Source organism: Capronia coronata (genome assembly GCF_000585585.1).
Source record: "Capronia coronata CBS 617.96 chromosome Unknown acBCG-supercont1.11, whole genome shotgun sequence".
Taxonomy (NCBI): domain Eukaryota; kingdom Fungi; phylum Ascomycota; class Eurotiomycetes; order Chaetothyriales; family Herpotrichiellaceae; genus Capronia; species Capronia coronata.
Window position 1 is genome coordinate 211280 of NW_006912903.1, and position 22674 is coordinate 233953.

Consider the following 22674-nt stretch of genomic DNA (forward strand, 5'->3'; position numbering starts at 1 on the left):
GCAACACGTGGAAATATAAGTTTGCAGATTAATCGAGGATCATACCTTACTAGAGGAAAGTTAAGTACCTAAGTATGAGATCCAGGCCATACTAACATGCAACTCTCACTACTGCCAGGTAGATAGGGGGTACCTAGTGTACCTTATTACTAGCAACGCGTCTACCACAAAGCGTAGTAGGCTTGCCCACCACTCTCTCCACACACTGCAGTACGAGCAGTAACGAAATATGCCTTCAGAAGCGAAGCATATCAACCTACCTACTACCTACTAGCAGTACAGAGTATATCTAATAAGTCCGTACATGTACCTCCCGGATACCTTTCAGGTCACCACGCTAACCATTCGCATCTTCCTTCTATTGCCTGGCAGCAGTTTCTCCCTGACGCCGGCTCATCACCATTTCCACGCTTGGGGATACATATACCTTACACCAGCATCCATCTGCCATCCTTGACACTGCCATGCCCATTCCAACCACCAGCCATCCACGCCCCTGGCTCCGACTTCACTTCTTTCTCGATTCCAAGTCTTTGGGTCACCGACTCTAGTAGAATGTGACTCCAGATTACTCCCTGCAGCAGAATACGAACAAGCTACGGAATATGACCTGGTATCGCCGCATATTCTCTCCCTGGATTCAGAATGAAGTGACATCGTCAGAGGTGCTCTGTATGGTTGCAGTCAAAAAATGGTTACTTCTGTCCCTGTCCAGTCTGGCCTTTCAGTAAGTACAACGCCCTGAACAGTGGGAAAAAATACCAAACGATCGACTTGGGTGGGGGTAGTCCAGAGCATCCACAGTCCAAACATCCCATGTACTGTGCATGGTTATTGAGCAGTCCCATGCCATGCCATTCTCCCAGCGCATCCTATCCACTCAATCCAGGGGTGGACGCCCGATGCCCCTGTACTGAAGGCTCGCGCCGGCGAACCCCAATTCCGACCTGCCCAATTAGTGTCCCTTATCCCAAGATCAACTGCACTGCATGCATGTTCTAGCATGCCTTGCCCTGCCACATGGACTAGGGGGCCATTGCCGCCCGAGCAGGCGCTCCATCTTCCTGGTAAGTCACCACTAGGTAGGTACTACGGACGGGCACTCGAAACGAGAGTCCCGACCTCTTGTCAAATCCCGCGGAAAGGGCGGTCTGGACTTTTCTACCCTTGGTCCCAAACGAGCATGATCGTCGGTTACCTGATATCTGGGAGGAGGGAGATCCATTGGAACCTGAAACCGTCCACACCACAACCAGGATGCCACAACAGCATCGTGTGATCCAAGATAACTCTTCCATGTCGAAATGTGCAACTTGATTCTCACTCTCCCCCGATATCAATCCCACGCAGAGGCTTCTCCTCGGGAGAGTCTACGATCAACAGACGCACCTGATCACAATCATGGCTTATCAACTTGGGAGAGCCTCTTACGCATTGTCAAACCCGTGTTACGTGGGAAGTGTGATGCATTCACCAACGTTCAACATCCCACGCCATCGTCGATCACATTTCAAGGCTACTCTGTACGTACTTCCTGGAGCCGTGGTTGGTCACTGTGATTAAGAATGGGATTCGGCCCTGGTAGCAGATGCTGCCGCACCCAGGCGATCGTGCCGTCCCAGTGCTAGTTGGTGCCAATGTGTGTCTATCCGATTTGTATCTGCGCCTTGAGTACCCCGGCTGCATGTACTGCAGACTGATCTATTTCCTTAACCAGTTGCCCCGTCTATATTATCGAACATCCCAATGATCCAATAGGTGTCTCGCGGACGAGCTTGCCAACCTACCCCAGCCCATTCGATTGTACACAGACTGATGGAGTTCCCATGGACCCCCACCACTGTCAGTCTCTCTTATCCTGCTTGAGGTGGTGGCATTGTACCAGAACGAGGATTATGTGCATGTGTATCTGCGGTCATCCTGTTAGCAAATGGACCAAAATGCAAGACACTGGGACGCAAGGAGAGATGCAATCAACTTACCCTCCATCAACACGCAATTCGGCGCCCGTCACATAGCGACTCGCGTCGCTAAGTAGGTAAACCACAGCGCCCTGCAAGTCCTCGGGCGATCCCATCTTTCCAACAGGAATCAAGGATGTCCAGGTCTTGTTAAGCTCTGGCTTCTCGTCAAGGATTTTGCGGGTCCTATCAACGACTACACGTCAGTATAAAGTGTCGGGAAGCTAGGGTCGGGGCAGGATGGGGGGTGGAAACGTACAATGCTGTCAACATATATCCTGGACTGATACAGTTGACTCTGATATGGGCATGTGCCCATTCCACAGCCAAACTGGCAGCCAGATGCCGGACGGCCGCTTTAGCCGCATTGTAGGGCGCCTGGGGTTGGGGCACATTGACAATGGAACCGGACATGCTGCCAATGAAGGCCATGCTGCCGTGAGTGATGTTTCTCTCCATCAAGTGCCGTGCGACACCAGTCGCGAACAAATAGGTTCCATCGACGTCGACGCCCCACAGTTTCTTCATGCGATCGTAGGGATAAGTCTCTGCGGAGAAGTTCTCGGTGAAGCCGGCCGAGGTGACCAGGTGGTCGATCTTGCCATGCGCCTCCAGAACCTCCTTGATGCAAGCATTGACGCTGTCGGGATCGGATACGTCGCAGTAGTGCGCGGTGATCTTGGGGATGACTTCCGGGTCATGTGGGTTCTCGCGACGGAACATCTCGACGAGCTCTTTGGCTTGTTTCTCACCTTCCTCCTCTACAAGGCGAAGTTGTTAGTTAACAATGTGCATCTACTGCAGTTGACGAGCGCGGTCATAGCGGGTCAAGCTTACTGTTCAAGTCCACAATAGCCAGGTCGGAGCCGGAGCTGACCAGAGCCTGGCCCATGACCAGACCAAGGCCACGAGCACCACCAGTCACAACGGCAGTGCGGCCCTCAAGCGAGAAGGTCGGCAAGGTCCGCACAAAGTGCACCCCTCCTCTGCCTCTCAGGGGTTGTTCGTGAGCAGCCAGCTCGGCCTCATCGTCGGGGTACTCGACAACAATGTCTTTGTCGGTACGCGAGGCCGAGCCTTCGTGTGGGCCGGCGGATTCGCCGACCGCCTCCGTGCTGGATTTGTGATACGGGTCTGAGCTGTTCTTTTTCCGCTGAGTGTGGGCGATCTGCTGAGCGGAGATGGTGCTCAGGGGTCTCGCGCCGGCTTTGACCAGCGGAGTCGTGGCTGTCACCGCCGCAGGGCGAGAGGCCAGGCGGCTGGAGGTGTGCCGGAGCAGGCGGAGTGCTGAAGATGCGTTCATCTTGAAAAGAATAGGACAAGGATGGTCGGAGAAGATTCTATCCCTGCTCGTTCAATGTGTCGATGCTTTGTAGGATCTTTCTCAGATGCGTCGCTGGTGATGATGGGAATCCAACCAGTGACGTGTAGCAACCAATCGAGGAGCAACTAGTATTCGAAAGTGTGTTTGTTGATACTGTGTTCTTCCGATGATGCAGGTCTCCTTCCGAGTTCTTGTTTCTCCGTGTCTCCTTTTCTGTGTGTATAGCCTTGCGGTGTTTGAGCAAATTCCTCAACTGCGTGGTTGGTGGTCGAGAGTGGCTTGTTGAGGGGCTTCTCGTTTCTTTTGCCTTTCTCGGTTCACAGTAGAGGGAGGTTTGTTTGACCGTGCAAGTGGTGTGGTGACGTCTTGTTATGTTACACTGCTCTGATGCGTAGCACTAGCAGCAGCTTTCCCAATGCCAGAAGCTCAACGGACGATTCGATTTCGAGCTTGGAGGTCGCAGCTAAGCAAGCTGATGGAACGACCGAGGTGTCTGGTAGAGGAGGTGAGACAGCTATCTCTTGTGCAAAGAAAGTGTGGAAGATAGGTAGGAGTTGACTGCTGTGAGCTGTCAAGTCGACGCTAGGTGCTGTATATGGGGGTGACTGTCCGATGTGTCCGAATGGAAATTTTCAGGTCAACAAAGCTCTGGTAGCGAGGCAGACTAGGTAGCTAGATGGCTGAATAGCAGGGTATCTTGTCCAGGGTAGTGGAGGGACTTTGCAAATATTACTGTCACTGTTGCTAGGTGTAATGTGTTTCCTAAGGTACCTCTGAAGTTTTGTGAGGGAAAAAGGGGGACAGAATTCTGGCGGGGCGGTTGATGTCATCGTTTAATCGCGCACTGGCACAGCGATATCAACACGTACACACCGACTTTCGACCTCGACACCGTGTCCAGTAAGGTGGTAGTCTTGTGCAGTGGAAGCTATGGAAAGTTATGGAGCCTTGTAGTGATGGACAGCTCTATTTCATTCTTTCGTTATTTATTGGGGCACTCCTGGGCTTCAACCCCACCGAAGGCGAGACCCTGGCGGCCCAAGTGGCACCTCAGGCATCTGTACTGCATGTGGGCGAGAATTATAAGAACGATGCGCAGCTGCTTGGGAGTTTCTGGTACCAGCGGAGACTGAGAGGGAAAGTCCTTACTAACTGGGTAACTAGTTAGTCCTTTAGCTACTGATTGATCTGCACCCACATCCTTACTGTGTACATTTTATGGAACCGGCTAATAAACGGCTTTAGTAGTCGAGCCAGACTTCTACGATGCGAAACCGGAATCTGCATTCAGATTGGGCCTGGTATGTACTTACTAACCAGTTTGCAGCATGCTAGTATGGTAAGATCTGCCTGCGCACAAAGTGGCCGGAGATCATGGTACCTATGATAATACGTATCGTCGTCTATCGCTCTCGGTAAGTCCCGGTCTCGGACCAGCTCACTGTACCAGATACCTACCTAGTAACCTTGGAAAGGTACCTACCTATAGACATGTACTACTAAGAGACTGCGTATCTCCAGTTCTCGCACGCTCTCTCTTTTCTGCATATCCAGCTACTGCAACTAGTCATGCTCTCCCACGAGGCTCAGTTTGTCAGCCTGATTCGGATATAAACGAATTCAGGACTCCAGCCTCCTCATCGATGGTTGTTGTCGAGTGGGAGTATCGTCTTAAGATTGATGGGCTTGACTTCAATTCCTACCGAATCTGCCAACAGAGACGCCATAACCGCTTGCTAACAGAAGCCACTGGGGTATCCCTTTGACGATTAACACTAAACACAGCAAAGGAAAAAGAGACCGTGGTCCTAGAAGAAACTTATGCCTTCCCCGGTCTCGAGATCCGACCACCCCATCTCTCCCTAAAGAACCACAAAGACCCCATCACCGCCGTGACAAACCACAGCACCAACCCCGCCAGATCAAACCCGACCGCGACCTTCATGCGGTGGATTCCTGCCTCCATCTCAACCTTCTCATTCAAATACATGGTGCCGAAAATGCCCGACAGCGCGGCCCAAAGCACCATCAGCACCCAGTCCCAGGCGAACAAGAACGTCAGACTGCGATAGTGCATGAACACCGAGACGAATGCGTACACGACCGCCGTGGCTGCCGCGATGGACCCGACGGTCACGGCATAGACCTGCAAGATGAAGATTAGTCGGACGATCTCTGGAGCGGTCGAGTCATGTTAGGAGTGTACCCATTTGCCGTCGCTGTATTTGTCCTCCTTGCGCGCGCGGTTCAGGTCGATCCCGTACAGACCGATGACTACTAATCCGTCGACCAGTTGCAGGGAACGCAGGAGGAGATTGACGATGTTGGAGAGGCGGAAGTTGCTGAAGAAGGTTTTGGATGGGGCCATTGTTCGTCAATTTCAATTTTGGAGGGGTTTGGTTTGGTTTGATCTGGTTCGCGGCTTAGGTGCTGGATATACGTCGCTGTGAGGGTCTTTTGGCCTGGTCAGCTGGAAGTAGGGGGGTGTGCAAAAGAGATGTTTCTCATCCGGGAGCAGAGGTGTTTTGGAAGAGGGAAGATGTGACTGATGAGTGGTGAGTGGTATATCCAGAAGAAGGGGCATATCATACCTGAGGTAGGTAGGTAGGTACTTCTTCTTTGTAACCCGAGAAGATCAAAGGGGGCGACGGAAGTCTGAAGCAATGAGACAAACGGGTATCTTAAGAGCCTCAAACAATGATTTGCCCTCCTTTCGTTTGTCACTGTGGCATTGTCTCACTGGATGACAAGCGGTATAGGAGAAAGAAGCCCTTTATTCTCTTTGTATGAGTACAATATTGACAATGGTGTGCACTATTCATGCTATCCAGCACTATCTCAGGCAACAAACGACGGGTTGCATAGTTGCCCAAGTGAATCAGGTCTTTTGGTTGACAAGTTCAGACAATCAATCTTTTTGCGTGGCACTGGAAATAGTGACAACCAAGAACTAGAGAGCGACGACCAGAGGAAGACAAACCACTGGGGTCATATATCCATCCTTTGTCACGCTGCAAGTTTTAGGTACCTTATGGACTGGTTGTTTGCCAGTACAAGATTCACGTAGACTGGAATCGGATGCAGATGAGAGAATGTAGTCGTACGTCATGGGGATCAGGCTACGGAGTACTACTACCTCCCACACTCCTCCACGATTGATAGTCGATCATGACAGCCAACTAGTAAGTAGTATGCCATCCAGACGGGTGGTTGGAGATGCCAGTGCCTGTAGCATGCGGCGGCAGCGAGGATCAAGGTTACCGCTTAGATGCCTATTGGGCAAACAACCAGGGAGGTATCTCCATGATCGGCCCCTAGACTCTTGGAACTTGACTTGGTCGTCTGTCACATCAAGCCACAATCCTGGTTCCGTTGCGGCCTCACGAGTCACTGCGACTTGATCTCCCAGAAGGGTTACTACACATTCTTGACTTACTACCTGGATCCAAATGACCGTCCACAGGAAGAGTTTACTACTTGGAGAGGAGTATGTGCAGGCTATGCTAGGGACTAGGGCTAAACATATGAAAGACGACTAAATACACAGACAATGCGGAAGATAAGACCCCAACCCAAGGACCAAACAGATCCGTGGGGAATGCGAAAAGACCAAGGAGCAAACAGAAGAAAGACAGAAGGAAACCACGGACGGAGCACTCAACGCTCAACGTCAATGTGTCCCTCCGCCTTCTTCTCCCGCCCCTCCTCCAGCTTTGTCCGCCGCCTTCGCACTGGACGTTGTGGTTGCCGTTGCTGGTGGTTTGGCCGTCTCTTGAGGCGTCGGGGCCGGTATTGGAACTGGGTCATCGTCGTAACCATAATCCAGATCGTCATCACCAAGTTGATCTAACGGCTGATTGTCGTATGTTTGTTGATTCGTTGCCCCTGTCCCATGGTGGGCCCCTTTGGCGGCATTCTTGGTTTGCTTTCGACCCTTTCTTCCTTTCAGTTTGGCCTTTTCCAACAGACGTCTCTTTTCGGCTAATCGACGCCGTTCTTTCCGGTCTTTGATCTCGTACTGACGGATGAGGGCATGTGGCGGCTCGCCAAAGATGCTCTCATACTCACAAAACTCACAGATCCAGATGTCCTCAGGGGCTGGTGGATGCTGCAGATTGTTGTACTCTTGTTGAAGCTTCCTCTGTCGAGCGGCCAAAGCATAAACATCTCCTTTTCGTCTTCGGGGCTTCTTCCCTTGTGAATTGGCTTGGCCCGCCGCGGTGGGCGTGCCAGCACCTTGTTGAGGACCCGGAGGTGCATTGGTAGCTGAGGCTGGCCCCGAGGCGCCCTTTTGGTAGCCTGCCGGTTGGGACGACGGAGCCGGATTGGTGCGCTGACTATATCCAGGCGAATATAAACTCTGCTCTGGAAAAGTCACCCCCTTTGCCTCGGTTTCGCAGGTGAAGGTAAATTGTGAATTGGTGTGTGCGTCTTTGACTTGTTGGTCAAGAACGCCCATGTTTTCTTGTCCTTTGCTTAAAGGTTTGCGCAAAAGGGCGGTGGCGTTGGCAATGGCGGCGGAGATGATCCCTTGATCTTTTGAGTCCTCGGCTTTTTCGAGTGTCAGTCAATTTCATGCTTCCTCAAGTCTTCCACGTTGTGATTTACCTTTTGCGTTCGCGCTCATGTTCAGGTCGTACTTGGACGGACCACTGCGAACGTTGGAACCGTTTACCGAGACACCGAGCGGGTTGCGACCCTGGAGCTTCCTGTTGCCCCGGCCTCTGCCAGCACCTTGGACCCCAAGTCCGGAACTGCTTCCTGAATGCTTTGGAGTATGGTATGAATCGTCGGCTGAGCCATCCTTACCTCCACTAATACTCAGATGCGCAAGTTCATTGGTCATTGCTGAATGGTGTAAACTGAGGCTCCCAGATATAGGGATTTTTCTCTTCTTTTTATTGTTCGTGTTCTCAAAAGCTTCATATCCATCAGGTCCAGAAGTACCACTTTTCGTCGAATATCTCGCATGGTGCGGTGACTGGGGAGATCGTGGCGAATCAACAAAGTAATGGGTCACAGGGACCATACCTTCAAGATCATCTAAGTCGTCCTCATAATCATCATGGTGACAATGATGATGATGGTGGTGAGGACAATCATGGTGTTCATGGTCATCCTCGTGATGATCATGATCATGGTCATGTTCGTGGTCGTGGTCGTGGTCATGGTCATGGTCATGTTCATACCCATCGCTGTGATGGTGGACGAGGACTTTGCTGTCATTCGGATATTCTCCGTTCTCCCCGTAGTGGGTGTACGTAGGTAAACTTGACGAGGGTAAGGCGGGAGGGTAGGTGATGGACTCGGCAGCCTCTTGGGACAATCGACTTTTGAGCGATCGTCTGGGTAGCGGTCGAATCAATCGTTCGGGGAACACTGTTGACGGCGTATCGGGGGAGGAGAGGTAAGAGGTGTCTGAACGACCGAGTCAACTTTTCCGAACACACGACACTGTGATATATTCGAAGGCCTTTTCCCTTCATCGGAGCACATACTGTACGCCATCTTGACTTTCTTCCTTCTCTTCTACTAGACCGACAAGGATTTTCCAGACCCCATCCAAGCGTGACTCTTCGGGCTAGTGATCGATCCTGTGCATGACGATTATGTGTCAGTGATGGACTTGTCAGACGCATCTATCCGGGGCCACCGAGTGGGTGAAAACATCTCTCAGAGCCGACACGGATGAGATTCTGTATCTTGTATCTTGATTGTAGACTCGGGAGACCGAACATACCCGTCCGAAGGAATTATTCAGCGAGATCCGATCGACTTCTGGCACGAGCGTGCAGGACTGATATCTTCCGGGTCGGTTTCGCGACACTCTATCGATGTGGAGAACGACGGTTCGATATCCAAGGGATTCACACCAACTTTGAATGAAGGAATGGCAAAGTCCAGTGGTCACGAAAGGGTCTTCGAGATGCAATGACTTTCGATGGACAGCTAGTTCTAGCGGGCGCAGACAGTGTCCGTTTCACTTGCCAAGGCATGTAAAATCGGGCCCGAGGTCACCCCCTTTACGGGTCAAGGGTGATGCCGCTCTAAGCAGAGCCACGAGCTGCTGGCTGGGGGGGCTTAAAAAGAACTCGTCTTGTGCTACTACTACCTACTCAGTCGAAATCCCAATCCCGTAACTTGAAGACGGAGGGAAAACCACAGGCTTGGTAGACTCCATAGAGGCAGCACGAGCTTGGTGCTGCGCCATGGACCGTGGACGTCAGTTCTGCGAATGGAGAGAGAGAATATGCATTGTCTGTTTTGCAGCTTCGTTCGTTGTCTTATATCGCTGTTTCACCCATACTTGTTTTCCCTGGAGACAGGAGACTCAGATCTATTACTACTGCCAAATCGTACCTGTGCCTATGACAATGTTTTGAACCAGCCGACCTTGCCAGGACAATCTCTGAGCTTGCGCTAGTCACCGGTCACCGTCATGGCCTACCTACATCTGTCTCATCACAAGTGCGTAACTGAACAGGATGACATCAACCAGCATACATGAGGTATCTCTAAATAACCAAGTCTCATCGAGGCACTCCCGACATTCGAGCCTCTGGTAAAGCCACTATTCGGAGGTCACATATAGCCAGCAGCCAGATCAGCAGCACTAATGCCTCATGACTTATGTGCCTCTTGAGCAGGCACGTGGAAGACTGCCAGAGTCTTCAGATCCTTCGCACCCCTCAACCAGTGGATATTATCCTTGAACGATTGTGTCTCTCTGAAGTTGAGGTGAGCCTGGACGCTTTCCCAGCCAGCAAGGGCCACAAAGACTTTAGCCTTTCCAGAACCGTCAGGAAGATCGAGCTCCTCTACGACCCAGCCGCTCGCCGAATCTTTGAAGCCCTTTGCATTTTCTGCGACGGCAGCAAGAAGATTCTTCATATTGACTTCCCGGAAAGTCTTTTCGTCTTCTGCCGAATAGTCTGGTGGGAAGTAGACGGTAATGAACTCCGTCGCAATGGGACCGTCATCAACCAGAGCCACAGCTGGCGGATGAGGATCAAAGTGAACATGGTACAGACGAGGCGGGCCGGTCAGGTAGGTGCCGAGCTCCTCGGTGAATGGCTTGTATGTGCTGTGTGACCTTGTTAGATTCCAGATTCCCATCTGACAGCGTTCGATCGGCTTACGCTGAGGCTATGAACTTTTCATGATGTCCGACGCTCTCCCAGTCAATGAAGAGGGTACAGATGGATGGGTGCTCGACTTGTCGGCCCCAATACAGTCGTTGACAGCCGTCCTGGGCGAGAATTGTGTTGAAGAACTCCTTGAACTTCTGGCCGACAGCGCCGGTAGTATCCTCGGGATTAGTCCCCTCCTTGAGGGGTAGAAAGCAGATTTCCGTTGCCGGGGCCATGTTTGCAGTGATGCACTTTTGGATCGGTGCTTGCTGTGCTTTTTGAGGTCGATTGCACGGTTGGAAGATTTCGAATTGAGCAGGTAACAGTCTTATATATATACATGTAACTGGCGACACGGCGGGTTTTTTGATAGTCCCCGCTTTATGTAAGCGCGGCACCAGCTCAACCGGCGGGACGCTGTATGGAAATCAATAAACAAGGCCTGGTGGGATCTGGGACGCGCAATTCGATCGACAGCAACGCCGGATTCTATGGCAACATGAACATGCCTATCCAGTAGCGAGGACTTGGTTCAAAGAGTCTCAAACATCAGCTCTTACTGGATCACCATTGCTTATGCTGATCATCCGATCGTTAAAGGATTTGGAATCAATCGAGACCGTGATCATAGCATGACATGCAGTGTCAGTGAGTGATAACGTACGTGCGTACAAGGTATTTTGCTTATTTTGCCTAAGAGCTCGAATGCACCACCGTATTGCTTGTCCTTTTCCTTCTCCAGGTTTGCGCCTCGGTTATTGACGGCATGCGGAGCCCCCTCCGCGTTTCAATCTCTCCCCCAGCCGCATTGGCAGACATGGACGAAGGGGCTGAGGGGGGGCTCTCAGAGCCTTAGGAACTCCTACGCCCTTCAAAACCAGCATCATGTCCAGGCTATAGAAGGTACCATCTTTCGAAACCCGCAGAGGAGGTGCCATATACACGCAACCATGCCTCCAGGCTACACTCCCACTCCCCTGCTATTGAGGAATCTCCGCCATGTCCTCAAAGAACAACATTGTGGCCGCCCTTCCATCAACCCTCCGCGTCCACGACCGCACCACCAGGCTCGAGCGGCTGCAACTTTCACCCATCGACATTATGCACAGGCCATCTCGATCCTGCCTACCCTAGTGGACAGATCCAGCGCCGACTTCAAGGACAACGCAACCCAACTGACCGAGGTCATGGCCAAATACGCCGACCTCCACCAGAAAATCATGCGGGGCGGACCGGACAAGGCACGAGAGAAACACGTCAAGAGAGGGAAGATGCTTGCACGGGATCGGGTCACTGCACTCATAGACCCGGGGAGCCAGTTCCTAGAACTCTCGCCTCTCGCCGCACACGGGGTGTACGACGAAGATGTGCCCGCTGCAGGGGTGATCGCCGGAGTTGGAACCGTCGAGGGCGTCACTTGCATGATAGTCGCCAACGACGCGACGGTCAAAGGAGGCACATACTATCCTCTGACGGTCAAGAAACACCTGCGGGCCCAGGAGATCGCGCAGCAGAACGGACTGCCCTGCATCTACCTCGTCGACTCCGGGGGAGCCAACCTGCCGAACCAGGCGAACGTGTTTCCCGACCGAGACCATTTCGGCCGCATCTTCTTCAACCAGGCACGCATGAGCAGTCTGGGAATCCCACAGGTCGCCGTCGTCATGGGCCCGTGTACCGCTGGCGGAGCGTACGTGCCCGCCATGTGTGACGAGTCGATCATCGTGGAGAATCAGGGCACCATTTTCCTGGCAGGCCCGCCGCTGGTCAAGGCGGCCACTGGCGAAGTGGTGTCCGCTGAAGATCTCGGTGGCGGCCAGCTCCACAGCTCGATTTCCGGAGTCACGGACTACCTCGCAGTGGACGACGCTCACGCCCTCGTCCTCGCCCGAAGGTCAGTCGCAAACCTCAATTACCCCAAGGAGGCGCCGTCGGTACCGCAAGAGGTATGCGAGCCGCTGTATGACCCCGAAGAACTGGCTGGTATTGTGGGCACGAATCTGCGCAAGCAGATCCCCATGCATGAGATCATTGCTCGCATCGTGGACGGCAGCGAGTTCGCCGAGTTCAAGAAAGACTACGGCACCACCCTGCTGACAGGGTTCGCAAAGATCCACGGCTACCAGGTCGGTATCGTCGCCAACAACGGCATCTTGTTCTCCGAGTCGTCTCTCAAGGGCGCCCACTTCATCGAGCTGTGCTGCCAGCGCAACATCCCGCTGGTCTTCCTGCAGAACATCAGTGGTTTCATGGTGGGTGCCGACGCCGAGAAGGGTGGCATTGCCAAAAACGGCGCCAAGCTCGTCACCGCCGTCGCGTGTGCCAACGTCCCCAAGTTCACTGTCGTCGTGGGCTCCAGTGCTGGTGCGGGCAACTACGGAATGTGCGGCCGCGCCTATTCGCCGCGATTCTTGTGGATGTGGCCCAATGCGAAGATCGGGGTCATGGGCGCCGACCAGTTGACTGCCGTCATGGAGACGGTCGGCAAATCCGTCGATCCAGAGCTGCGGGATCGCATCGAGCGTGAAAGTGATGCCACCTTCTCGTCGGCTAGATTGTGGGACGACGGCGTCATCCCGCCCGCGCAGACCAGGAACATGCTCGGAATGGGCCTGAAGGCTGCGTTGGGCGGCCGAGTCGAAGAGACAAGCACCAAATTCGGGGTGTTCAGGATGTGATACACCTGTTGGCTTCTGTCCTACACAAGACACAAGTTTCATCAGGCCGCAGCAGAGCATAGCGCGCTCAGAACGTTAGGCAAAATAATGATACGGCACTGTGGGCACTGTTGGCCAATAACTCTTTATTTCCAGTTCGACGCGAGTCGGTAAGTCTATTCTGCTCCGTTCCACCTTTGGCCGTGGTCCCTTACGCCTCCCCGTATGTTGAGACCAGGCGAACGCCTGTTGATTCCCAAAGTCCCACTGAAGTGTTGATGTCAATGCTGACGGGTAGGAGTCACAAAATGACACAGCGATCGCGGTTCCGAATTCTCCTGCCTCGACGGTCTTGTCTATTCGGCCGGTCGTGGCGTCGACTAGCAAACTGTTGTTCGAAAGTTTGGGATCGACTACTGTCTTTCTGGATAATCTGGTGGCACAGATTGAGGAAGACCTCGTCGACGTTTGTGCGCCGTCGCGCCGAGGTCTCGTAGTATGGCTTCTGGCCCCATTGCTGGGCGAGCTGGAAGGCTCTGGCGCGGGGGACGACGCGGTCGTCTTCCATGTCGGCTTTGTTGCCTACCAGGACGAGTGGCACATCTTCGTCGTCTTTGATGCGGATGATTTGTTCACGCAGTTCGGCCAACTCGTAAAAGGAGTTCATGTTGCAGATGGAGAAGACGAGAAGGAAGCCCTGTCCCTGTTTCATGTACAGCTCCCGCATGGCGGTGAATTGTTCCGTGCCGGCCGTGTCCAGACTGTCAAGGTTAGCCTCAGACTGTCCCTAAAATCAGGCGTGCAGACGAGGCGAAGCGATTCCTGGCGGAGGTAGAAGGTGAGAGAGTGGCCGGAGTTGTGGTACATACATCTCAAGCATAACTTGTCGGCCGTCCACATTCACCTGTTTGCGGTAGGAGTCCTCGATGGTTGGGTCGTAGCTTTCGATCCATACATTTTGGACGAATTGGGCCGTGAGACAGCTCTTCCCTACACCTCCTGCTGGGGGGAGAAGTGATAAGACACGATCAGTCTATATCCCCTCACCAAAACAGAGCTAAAACTGAAGTGCAGGACAGAGCTTGTATACGTACCGGCACCGAGCACGACGATGTGGTACTCTCGCCTGTGGAATTCCCAAAAAGGATAAATTAGCACACATTCTGCTCCTACAGTCCAAAATCATGCCAGGTCGACACGGCCTCCATATAAGGCCACATCCTGGACATGGCAACACAGTCGAATCTCCCGCAGATCAAACTTACCTAGCTTGTAAGCTCATCTTTGCAGGACCTCTTGAATCTGAGAACTTCTTTTCCCCGTGACTGCCGGACCGGCTGGCGCGTCCACAAACGGCTTCAGATGTCGCACCGGTATGGGGTCGAGCGGCGACAACCCTAACTCTTCGTCGTTGTATAGCAAGAGAACTCTTGAGCCACTACATTTCAGTCGAGTTTCTGTCTTCTTGATGTGACTTTCGAACAAAACCGAGGCTCGAAATGCTCGCAATTGAATCTTCTAAGCCAATGCCTGACGGCTAAGGCACCGAGACGTGGGGTGGTCGTGTACCCTCGACTTGCAGTTCTTCTCCAGTCCAAGTTCCAAATCAACCTGGTTTCACCTGCTGGTTGTGGTGATGGTCACACCCAGGAGAAATGCAAACCAACAGGAAACAGCAATATTGATGGTATGGCGATGCTGGACGGTGCTCGCCAGCAGCTTTAGTTCGAGGGGAACTCTCAGTGGAGGTCTGGCCTTTGCTCCTTTATATAACTGCCAGTGCGCCGTCTTGTGTCGTGTCCTGTCGTTTCTTGCTGCGCTTTGCGGCACGACTGATGTGGATTTGACAGGGTTGCGGTGACAGGGTGTTGACACAGCTGGACGATTGATCGGCTGATGGATGGACGCGGCAACAAAAGTAAGGCGAAACAGCTCCAACCAAGCAGTCAAAATTCTTTGGGTGTTTGACGGGATGAGGCAGAGCAAAACCGGTACCAAGGGCCTTCGTGGTTCCAGTCAATGTCGAAGACGTGGAATGCTTCCTGATATAGTGTAAGGTGACGGTCAGGAGTTGTGCCGTCGAGGTTGCTGCATACCTATTGTCAGGGAGACAAAGTTCGCACAGAGCCCCGGGATCCAGATGCCCTCCAGGTATGAATGATCCTTCTCGTCAGGCCAAGCTTCAGACGACGTCTACAAATGAAACCGATGAGCTGTGGACGCAATGGTATTTACGAAACTAATGAGTCCCTGTGTCGCAGCCTTGGATTGGGCGTTGGTGAGGCAGGTAGATTTGCCGACATAATATTTTTTCTTCCCTTTCTTCCCCTTGTCCGCATCGCATTTCCCTACTGTAGTGTGGTTGACTAGGGCCTGGCTTGTCATAGGTGAGTCTAGTCTGCTCCGGGAGAGTATGGTTCTGCTTCGATTCCCGATCGTGCTGGACTTCTCGAGACTTCGAGGCTAGTGCCTAGGATGAATGAGAGATCTTACTGAGTATAGTAAGTGTAGGAGGAGTTGGGGTCAGGGACCGACAATTAGCGACAAGGGGGTTGAGGTTAGGGAGGTCTCCATTTGTTAGTAGGATCGTTAGTACCGATAGTAGCACAGGTAGTAGAAGTATACCACAGGCAGGGATAGGGATAGGAGCGACAATCACGGGCCGCGGGAGGAAGTGACAGACATGAAGGACGTAAAGAAATGCTCATTGGTTGGATATGGGCGAGAGACTTCATCCACTACTATTGGGAGGATGTATGTACTGTCCATACGCTTCACCTACAGGCAGTACCTGGTATCTGACAGCCGACAATCAACAGCAAGGCAGAATATGATGCATGGGTGGTGAACAAGACGGGGCGCAGGCACTGGCTGTAGGTGTTGGTTCCACGGTCGAGATGCTAAAAGTCACGATGCCGACGGGGCCGAATCCTAGGGATCCCGCGGCCGCGGACTTGGGTCGTAGGCTCCTCCACTAACCACTGCTAACAGGGTGCGTCTCCTTAGACCTCCAGGCACAGTCTCCGCCTCTCTAGGGACCTACCTAAGTTCTAGGTACTTTCATAGTGGGTACGAGGCACTTGTCCAGCAGGCAATCAGGCGAAATGGTACCTGCCCAGCCGTCGTAGTTCTGGCCTGGACGGTTGTTCTCCGCGGCCTGTAGGCGGGGGTGCCCTACGCTTAGGAGATATGATCTCCGTACCCAAATGTCAGTGGACTGTTCCTACCCAGAGTAGTAGTAGGTATCTTTGTGCCTGCTTAAGGAGACCCCTGTGCCTGTGCCTGCGCCTACGCATATACTTCTCGCTTGACGGACTTGCACTCTTCCCATTCTGCCATGCCATCCATCATCAACCCAGCATCGACCATCACTTAATTCGCCATTTGACATGGCCACTCAAAATGCACGCCACCTAAGGCAACCTCAGTTGTCGCTTCATTGTGCGTCAGGATCTTCGAGCCCAACATCATCCTCGTCCTCTCACGCACCAGCTTTCCGCCTCACGACGTTCCTGGTCCGAAGCTACCGGACGCCAACAGGTGATCCGGCGAGCCTCCTTCGGCCTATATCTCAAAGCCTGCGACACTACCGACCGCCTCCTGCCATGTGTTGGAACAAAGTCCCACTTCGTTGCCGTCGAGCCGTCTAGAAGATCGTCTTTACACCCTCCCAACGAACTCCTGCCATTGTGGCAATCATGCCCGACCCGATGGTCATGATCCTTTCATCCTCGAGCTCCCTCAACCCCGGACTCGGGCCAGCTATCAACAGAGCTTTCTCTGGAGAAATTCCGATATCGTCATGTTGTACGCTGTTATATGAGGAGTGACTATCTGTTATGGTCTTAGTCGACATTGATCCTATTCATTGCTCATTGATCGAAATATGCCCGCTGCCGTTCTCTGCTCTCAGCTCTCAGCTCTCCGCACTGGGCCCTTTCACAGTTCGACCATCCTCTAGAGCCATAGCAAAAAGGACGCGTCTCTGCGTGCCCTACTTGGCGGGATCGAGATCGGCAGGGGCGGTGTTTGACTTTCACCATTATGCCATTGATAGGTGCGCCTCGTGGTAAACATGCACTGATCTCTAGCGAACTTGCAATCGCCGATGGCGAAATTGCTTGAACAATGGAGGATTGCCCCAAGGAAGAACTGCTTTGGATCGGCGAGTACTACATGGGTTTCCCGGGTTGGACAATCCTTTCATGCCTTTTTGCACTCGGAAGGAAGTTAGCATAACCCTCCACACTTCCGCGAAGATCGTAACAACCTGCTTGGACATTTTATGACCACAATGCAGTGGCAGGGATCACCGTTCGCAAAGAGAGATCCCGGATGTTTATGTATCTGTTGCCCTCGGCAGTCAAGCAGACATCTCCCAGGCTAGAAGCAGACCCGTCCGTGGCACATTCAAAGGAGAATAAAAGGCGGACGGCGTCCTCGGTACTTGCTCAAGAAGAAATCGCTCTAACACAGCAGTAACACAAGACAGGGTGGCCGTTCCTACGTATGCGCTATACAATGGATGATAAGACACGGACGGTCGCTCTCAAGGTCGGTTGTGATCGAGACTGGATCAACAGACATGTGGGACTCAAAGGAAGGATGTTATACTATTTCATGATCGACGGGGAGGTCTATTCTATGCTCATCGCCGCTTCCATACTTCCACGGTCACAAGGCCATCGTATGTCTCTCGGTCAGTGGCCACCATCCTCTCCTGTCGCAGGGATCGACCATCACTCTGCCTCAGAACTTCCCACTGGGTCACCTCATCCGAAGACGGTCAGAATTCTCCATTGCCGACATCCTGACGATCGCCATCCCAATCGCCGAAGCCGGGGTTCATGCCCATAACACATGCTCCGGTGTCCCTGGTGCTTGGGACTCACCTCATGACGAAGCCTTTGCACTGCAGACAACAGCCTTGCCCAGCTGCCGAGTCACTTCCGATGCAGTGTTGCTTGGAAGTCGGATCCGTGCTCTGCAGTTCGACGAGCAATATATTCTAAGCCAGCGTGGCTTATATAGCAGCCCCCCAAAAGACATCACTAGAGCATGAATTGGCTACCAAGTTTGGTTTGTTTGATGACATGGGCTCGCGCTGGAATGCCTTTACACTTGGCCAACTCCACTATCTGCATCCGCTCTCAGTCTCGGCCTCTTCTGAGCTTGAGTCACGCTTCCATCAAAGCTGCTGCTAGCAGTTTGGTTCAGGAGGTCTCCTGGCACTCATAGACGACAAACAGTTTGGACACCATGGTGTGATGTACTCTGTAGAGACGCCTCCTGCGTCCGTACAGGCGCCCCTCATCTTGTTGCTGGCGTTTAGAAGTTGTGAAGCGAGCTCAGCACGTTCTCCACACAAAAAGTCTGCGGTTGAATGACCATAGTTTCAATGGGGTGGTCGTCGATATGATGCATTGTAGGGTTGGCAGGAACAGGTCGACGTTCAAGCGTTCGGCTCTTGTGCTCGTTCCTGTTCGAACTCCACCAACTCAACACCACTGCGCACGACTTCGCCTTCACCATGCACAACTCGCTTCACCACGGATCCCTCGGCGGGACTGCGGATGACAGTTTCCATCTTCATGCTTTCAATGACTAGGAGCGCTTGGTCCTTATGCACTGTATCGCCTGGCCTAACGAGCACCCGTAGTATCTTCGCCGGCATGGGCGAGAACAGTGAGTTGGGCTTCTCAACCACGCCGAGCGCTTTGGACAGCCAAGCCGGCGACGGAATAACAAGACGAAACAATCCTTGAGGCGTAAAGAGATGGATGATGCCAGCGTCCGACGAGCCGAGCACAATGCAAGACGTCTGACGGGTATGGAAAAAGTATGTGGTCATGGTATTGGTGGACCGATCGAAAGAGGCCGATACCTGTATGGCCTCCGCTTTGGAGGGTATGCTCACCGAGAAATGGCCCGGCGTGGTCTGCTGAAGCTCGATGCTGTAGGTTTCTGGTGTTTTGCCAGGTCCCGGTGCGGAGTCGGCTGCTTGAAACTGAAATATCCGAGGCTGGAAATCGGATGTTGTGCTGAGCCAAGAGGGCGACGAGGGCGGTTGCCATGCTGCGATGTCTGATGCCGGCGATTGTGGGGATGAGTGCAAGAACGAAGCTATCGCCGCCTGGGCGAGGACTTCAGGGGTCACGGCTGTCTGCGAGAACAGTTCCTCACGATGTTTGTCGATGTAGCCGGTCTCGACTTGGCCAGCCACGAAGTCGGGGGACTTGCATACTCGTTTGAGGAAATCGATGTTCGTCACTGGCCCAGCGACCTCGTAGTCCTGCAAAGCCGCGGCCATCTTCCGCAACGCGTCTTTCCTGTCCTCCCCTCGAACGATCAACTTGGCGATCATGGGGTCGTAGTGGCTTGACACTTCGTCGCCTTCGACAAAGCCACTGTCAATGCGGACATCGGTGGTCTCTTTAGGCAGCCTGACATGCAGGAGTTTCCCGGAATCTGGGATGAACCCCTTGTCCGGGTTCTCGGCATATATTCGAGCTTCGATGGCATGACCTCGCCGCGCGATCTGCTCTTCCACCTCCTGCTGGGTCAGCGGCAAGGCCCTGCCCTCTGCGACCAGGATCTGCCAGTGGACAAGGTCAAGTCCAGTCACCATTTCCGTCACGGGATGCTCGACTTGTAGCCGTGTGTTCATCTCCATGAAATAAAACTCGCCAGAATCGTTGTCGAAGATGAATTCTACCGTTCCAGCACCCTCGTACTTGACAGCAAGGGCGGCGGCTCGAGCCTTTTCCCAGATGTCCTTGCGTATCGCGTCGTCCAGGTTTGGTGCCGGCGATTCTTCCAGGATCTTCTGGTGCCTCCGCTGAATCGAGCAGTCTCGCTCACCAAGCGCGACGCAATTGCCATGCTGGTCAGCAAACACCTGGACCTCTATATGCCGTGGCGTCGTGATGTATTTCTCCACTAGCACGTCGTCGTTGCCGAACGAGTTCCGTGCCTCACTCCTCGCGCTTTCGAGCATGTCCGGGAAGTCCTTTGCGCTCTTTACAATCCGCATGCCTTTCCCACCTCCACCTCGAACAGCCTTGATGAGAACCGGGTAGCCAATTTGCTCTGCTTCTTCAGCAAGAGTTGTTGGATTCTGATCTGCCCCGTGATATCCCGGCACGCATGGAACCCCAGCCGCGTTCATGATCTCTTTGCTTCGTGCCTTGTCCCCCATGTCCTCGATGGCGCTGGGCGGAGGCCCAATGAAAGTAACACCTTCATCGGCACATCTCCTTGCGAACTCTGCATTTTCCGATAGGAACCCATAGCCTGGATGAATTGCCGGACAACCCTGCTGTTTCGCTATGGCGAGTATTTTCTCTTGGTCCAGATAAGCCGCAGTGGGACCGAGGTTAAATGAGAAGGGCGAGCAATGGGCATGCTGTGAGAGAGCGTCCGGATTTGTGTAGAGAGTAGTGGTCCGGATTCCATGCTGGGCAGCAGTTCGATTGACACGAATCGCGATTTCGCCTCGATTTGCGATCAGAATCGAATCAAGGGATTTGGTAGTCTGAGAGTGGTTGGCCCTCTGCTGGGCGTGGGAAAGAGAAGAAGAGCAGAGGACTTGGCTCGCTCGCCAGGCACCAGCCCGTGACAATCGATAGTTAGGCATCGTGGGTCAGTCTCTGCGAGAGAATCACATTGGGAGGGAGTCATTCTTTGGGCGAGCCCCTAGCTAAGTACTGTAGGTAGGTACTTATCGAGGGCAGTTGATTCCCCGGACTCTCGGTTGTCATCGCATGGTGTCGGCAAGGACAAGAATGCGGGGGAACGTGCTGCCATTGTGATTCGGGATGGGACGCGTTGAATGGAGCAGCGGAAAACACATCTTTCAGCCCGACGTTGTCACACTCGTACCACTCCCACCACCAACAAACCTGCGATGCTCGTGGGTTGAGGGCACAGAATAGACATTATTGAAGCTTCGGTTCGCAGCACGAGTGCAAACTAACACAACTGACGTTGGCGCTTGTGGATATTTTGACAAAGACGACTCACGACATTATCGCCAACGCATCTTCGGTCACTTACGTCCCTCTGTTCCCTCCACCACCTCCTGCCAGAGACTCTTCAGGCCCCGGAGAATGTGCTCATGATCCCAAGCCCGCAACATGTCCGACTTCGAGGACTATGCATACTCACCCTACGATGACTTCGAAGATCTCCTGTACGACGCCGATCCAGCGCCAGAGCTGGCCGACGACCTTGCCGAGCATGCCGTCCACAGTCCCGTCTGGGAAGGGGAGATTGCAGGATCAGAACTTCAGGACTACTTCAGCGATTGGGAATACTATTCGGACGATTACATGGACGACGATCCTGTATTGCTGAAGGCGAATCCTCAAGTCGGAAGTCCCCCCAAGAATCCATTCAAACGGACAAATGATGAGAACCAACGGGCGAAACGAGGGAAGAAGAGGAAACTGGCCGAAGCAACAGAGAAGCCATCCCCGGATGCTGAAGATGCAGACTTGATAACGCGGTGCATCAGAGGCACGGTTTGGGCAAAGCCAACTGCGCGGGGTCCGCCGCCTTACAAGGCAGGCCAGGAAAGTAGGGTGGCTTTGATGAAGAATTGGAAGGAAGCATTTGCCATTACTGACAACGGTTGGCATCGGAACAAATCCAACATGAATGACGATGAGTCCTGGGCCAAAGATATGAGCTTGGAGGATATGGGGTTGAAGAACGTCCAAGGACCGCCTATTGCACAGGAACGAGAGCCTCAAGAGGCGGTATCCGACGAGGGCTCGCAGGACGAAGAAGATGACCTGCAGAATGAGATGGAGGAGGTTTCTCTGGAGGAGTCTCGCAGCAACGTTCTCCCTGTTGGGTCGGAAGGAGTTAGTGGGGACGAGCTCCCTCGAAAACGCCGTCGGATCAAACCAGATGTTCCGTCGCCGCCACGCACGAGCTCAGCGGAGGTAATTGAGTCGGAAGACACCCAGACCGGGTCTACTCACACAGGGCAATCTACTGGAAAGGCCACCGACAAAACGCCCTCTGTGGAAGAAGCAGACGAGAACCGAACTGCACCGGTGAAAACACCGGCGTTGAATGGATTGAATTCAAGTCGAAGCAGGAAAAGGAAGGCCGAGAAGGACGATTACAATGGGGAGGCAGGACCTCTCAAATCCACTGCAAGCAGCCGCGCGAAGAGAGTCGCATCGACGAAATCGAAGACCATTCCAGCGCCGGCTCCCAATCCTCGACAGACTCGACAGACTCGAAACGGCAAGAAATAACCACTGTTGCGTTGAGTATGCTTTTCTTTTCGGGGAGCCTGTTTGGCCTCAATGCACAGCAGCACAGTACGAAAGGACGCAGCTCACGGTTGGCTGATGCTTCATACTTCTCTCATCACCCCTTTAGACATAACAACTAATGGTTGAATGTCATTCATTTATATGGTAACTCAGAGCTACTACTACGTACTTCTAGTACATTATCTATGACCCGCGTTTAGTTAGTCATCCGAGTGCCTGGTTGAACAGCAACTTAATCAGTACATGAGATGGAGAATTCAAGGAGACCAAATCTTTCCATATCTGCTACCACTCCACAACTCTAGCCGCCTA

General features: G+C 53.1%; 8 protein-coding genes across 8 annotated transcripts; 2 read left to right on the top strand and 6 right to left on the bottom strand.

The window, feature by feature from the left end:
• Positions 1-1978: 1978 nt before the first annotated feature.
• Positions 1979-3264, bottom strand: A1O1_08856 (gluconate 5-dehydrogenase; the record flags this gene model as incomplete). The annotated part of the gene is made up of 3 exons (XM_007729714.1): positions 1979-2147; positions 2221-2722; positions 2799-3264. 3 exons carry the CDS (start codon positions 3262-3264, stop codon positions 1979-1981), a joined length of 1137 nt encoding a protein of 378 aa, XP_007727904.1.
• Positions 3265-5104: 1840 nt separating this feature from the next.
• Positions 5105-5653, bottom strand: A1O1_08857 (uncharacterized protein; the record flags this gene model as incomplete). Its single annotated transcript, XM_007729715.1, has 2 exons — positions 5105-5431; positions 5492-5653. 2 exons carry the CDS (start codon positions 5651-5653, stop codon positions 5105-5107), a joined length of 489 nt encoding a protein of 162 aa, XP_007727905.1.
• Positions 5654-6955: 1302 nt separating this feature from the next.
• On the bottom strand, positions 6956-8793 carry A1O1_08858 (uncharacterized protein; the record flags this gene model as incomplete). The annotated part of the gene is made up of 3 exons (XM_007729716.1): positions 6956-7836; positions 7894-8703; positions 8784-8793. The coding sequence occupies 3 exons, from the start codon at positions 8791-8793 to the stop codon at positions 6956-6958; spliced, it is 1701 nt and encodes a 566-aa protein (XP_007727906.1).
• A 1113-nt stretch (positions 8794-9906) lies between these two features.
• Positions 9907-10651, bottom strand: A1O1_08859 (uncharacterized protein; the record flags this gene model as incomplete). Its single annotated transcript, XM_007729717.1, has 2 exons — positions 9907-10369; positions 10425-10651. 2 exons carry the CDS (start codon positions 10649-10651, stop codon positions 9907-9909), a joined length of 690 nt encoding a protein of 229 aa, XP_007727907.1.
• A 714-nt stretch (positions 10652-11365) lies between these two features.
• On the top strand, positions 11366-13093 carry A1O1_08860 (propionyl-CoA carboxylase beta chain; the record flags this gene model as incomplete). Its single annotated transcript, XM_007729718.1, has 1 exon — positions 11366-13093. The coding sequence occupies one exon, from the start codon at positions 11366-11368 to the stop codon at positions 13091-13093; it is 1728 nt and encodes a 575-aa protein (XP_007727908.1).
• A 280-nt stretch (positions 13094-13373) lies between these two features.
• A1O1_08861 (Ras-like protein Rap-1A) lies at positions 13374-14354 on the bottom strand (the record flags this gene model as incomplete). Its single annotated transcript, XM_007729719.1, has 4 exons — positions 13374-13833; positions 13942-14071; positions 14167-14198; positions 14338-14354. 4 exons carry the CDS (start codon positions 14352-14354, stop codon positions 13374-13376), a joined length of 639 nt encoding a protein of 212 aa, XP_007727909.1.
• A 4170-nt stretch (positions 14355-18524) lies between these two features.
• Positions 18525-20708, bottom strand: A1O1_08862 (3-methylcrotonyl-CoA carboxylase alpha subunit; the record flags this gene model as incomplete). Its single annotated transcript, XM_007729720.1, has 1 exon — positions 18525-20708. One exon carries the CDS (start codon positions 20706-20708, stop codon positions 18525-18527), a length of 2184 nt encoding a protein of 727 aa, XP_007727910.1.
• Positions 20709-21207: 499 nt separating this feature from the next.
• A1O1_08863 (uncharacterized protein) lies at positions 21208-22341 on the top strand (the record flags this gene model as incomplete). The annotated part of the gene is made up of 1 exon (XM_007729721.1): positions 21208-22341. The coding sequence occupies one exon, from the start codon at positions 21208-21210 to the stop codon at positions 22339-22341; it is 1134 nt and encodes a 377-aa protein (XP_007727911.1).
• Between the last annotated feature and the right edge of the window lie 333 nt (positions 22342-22674).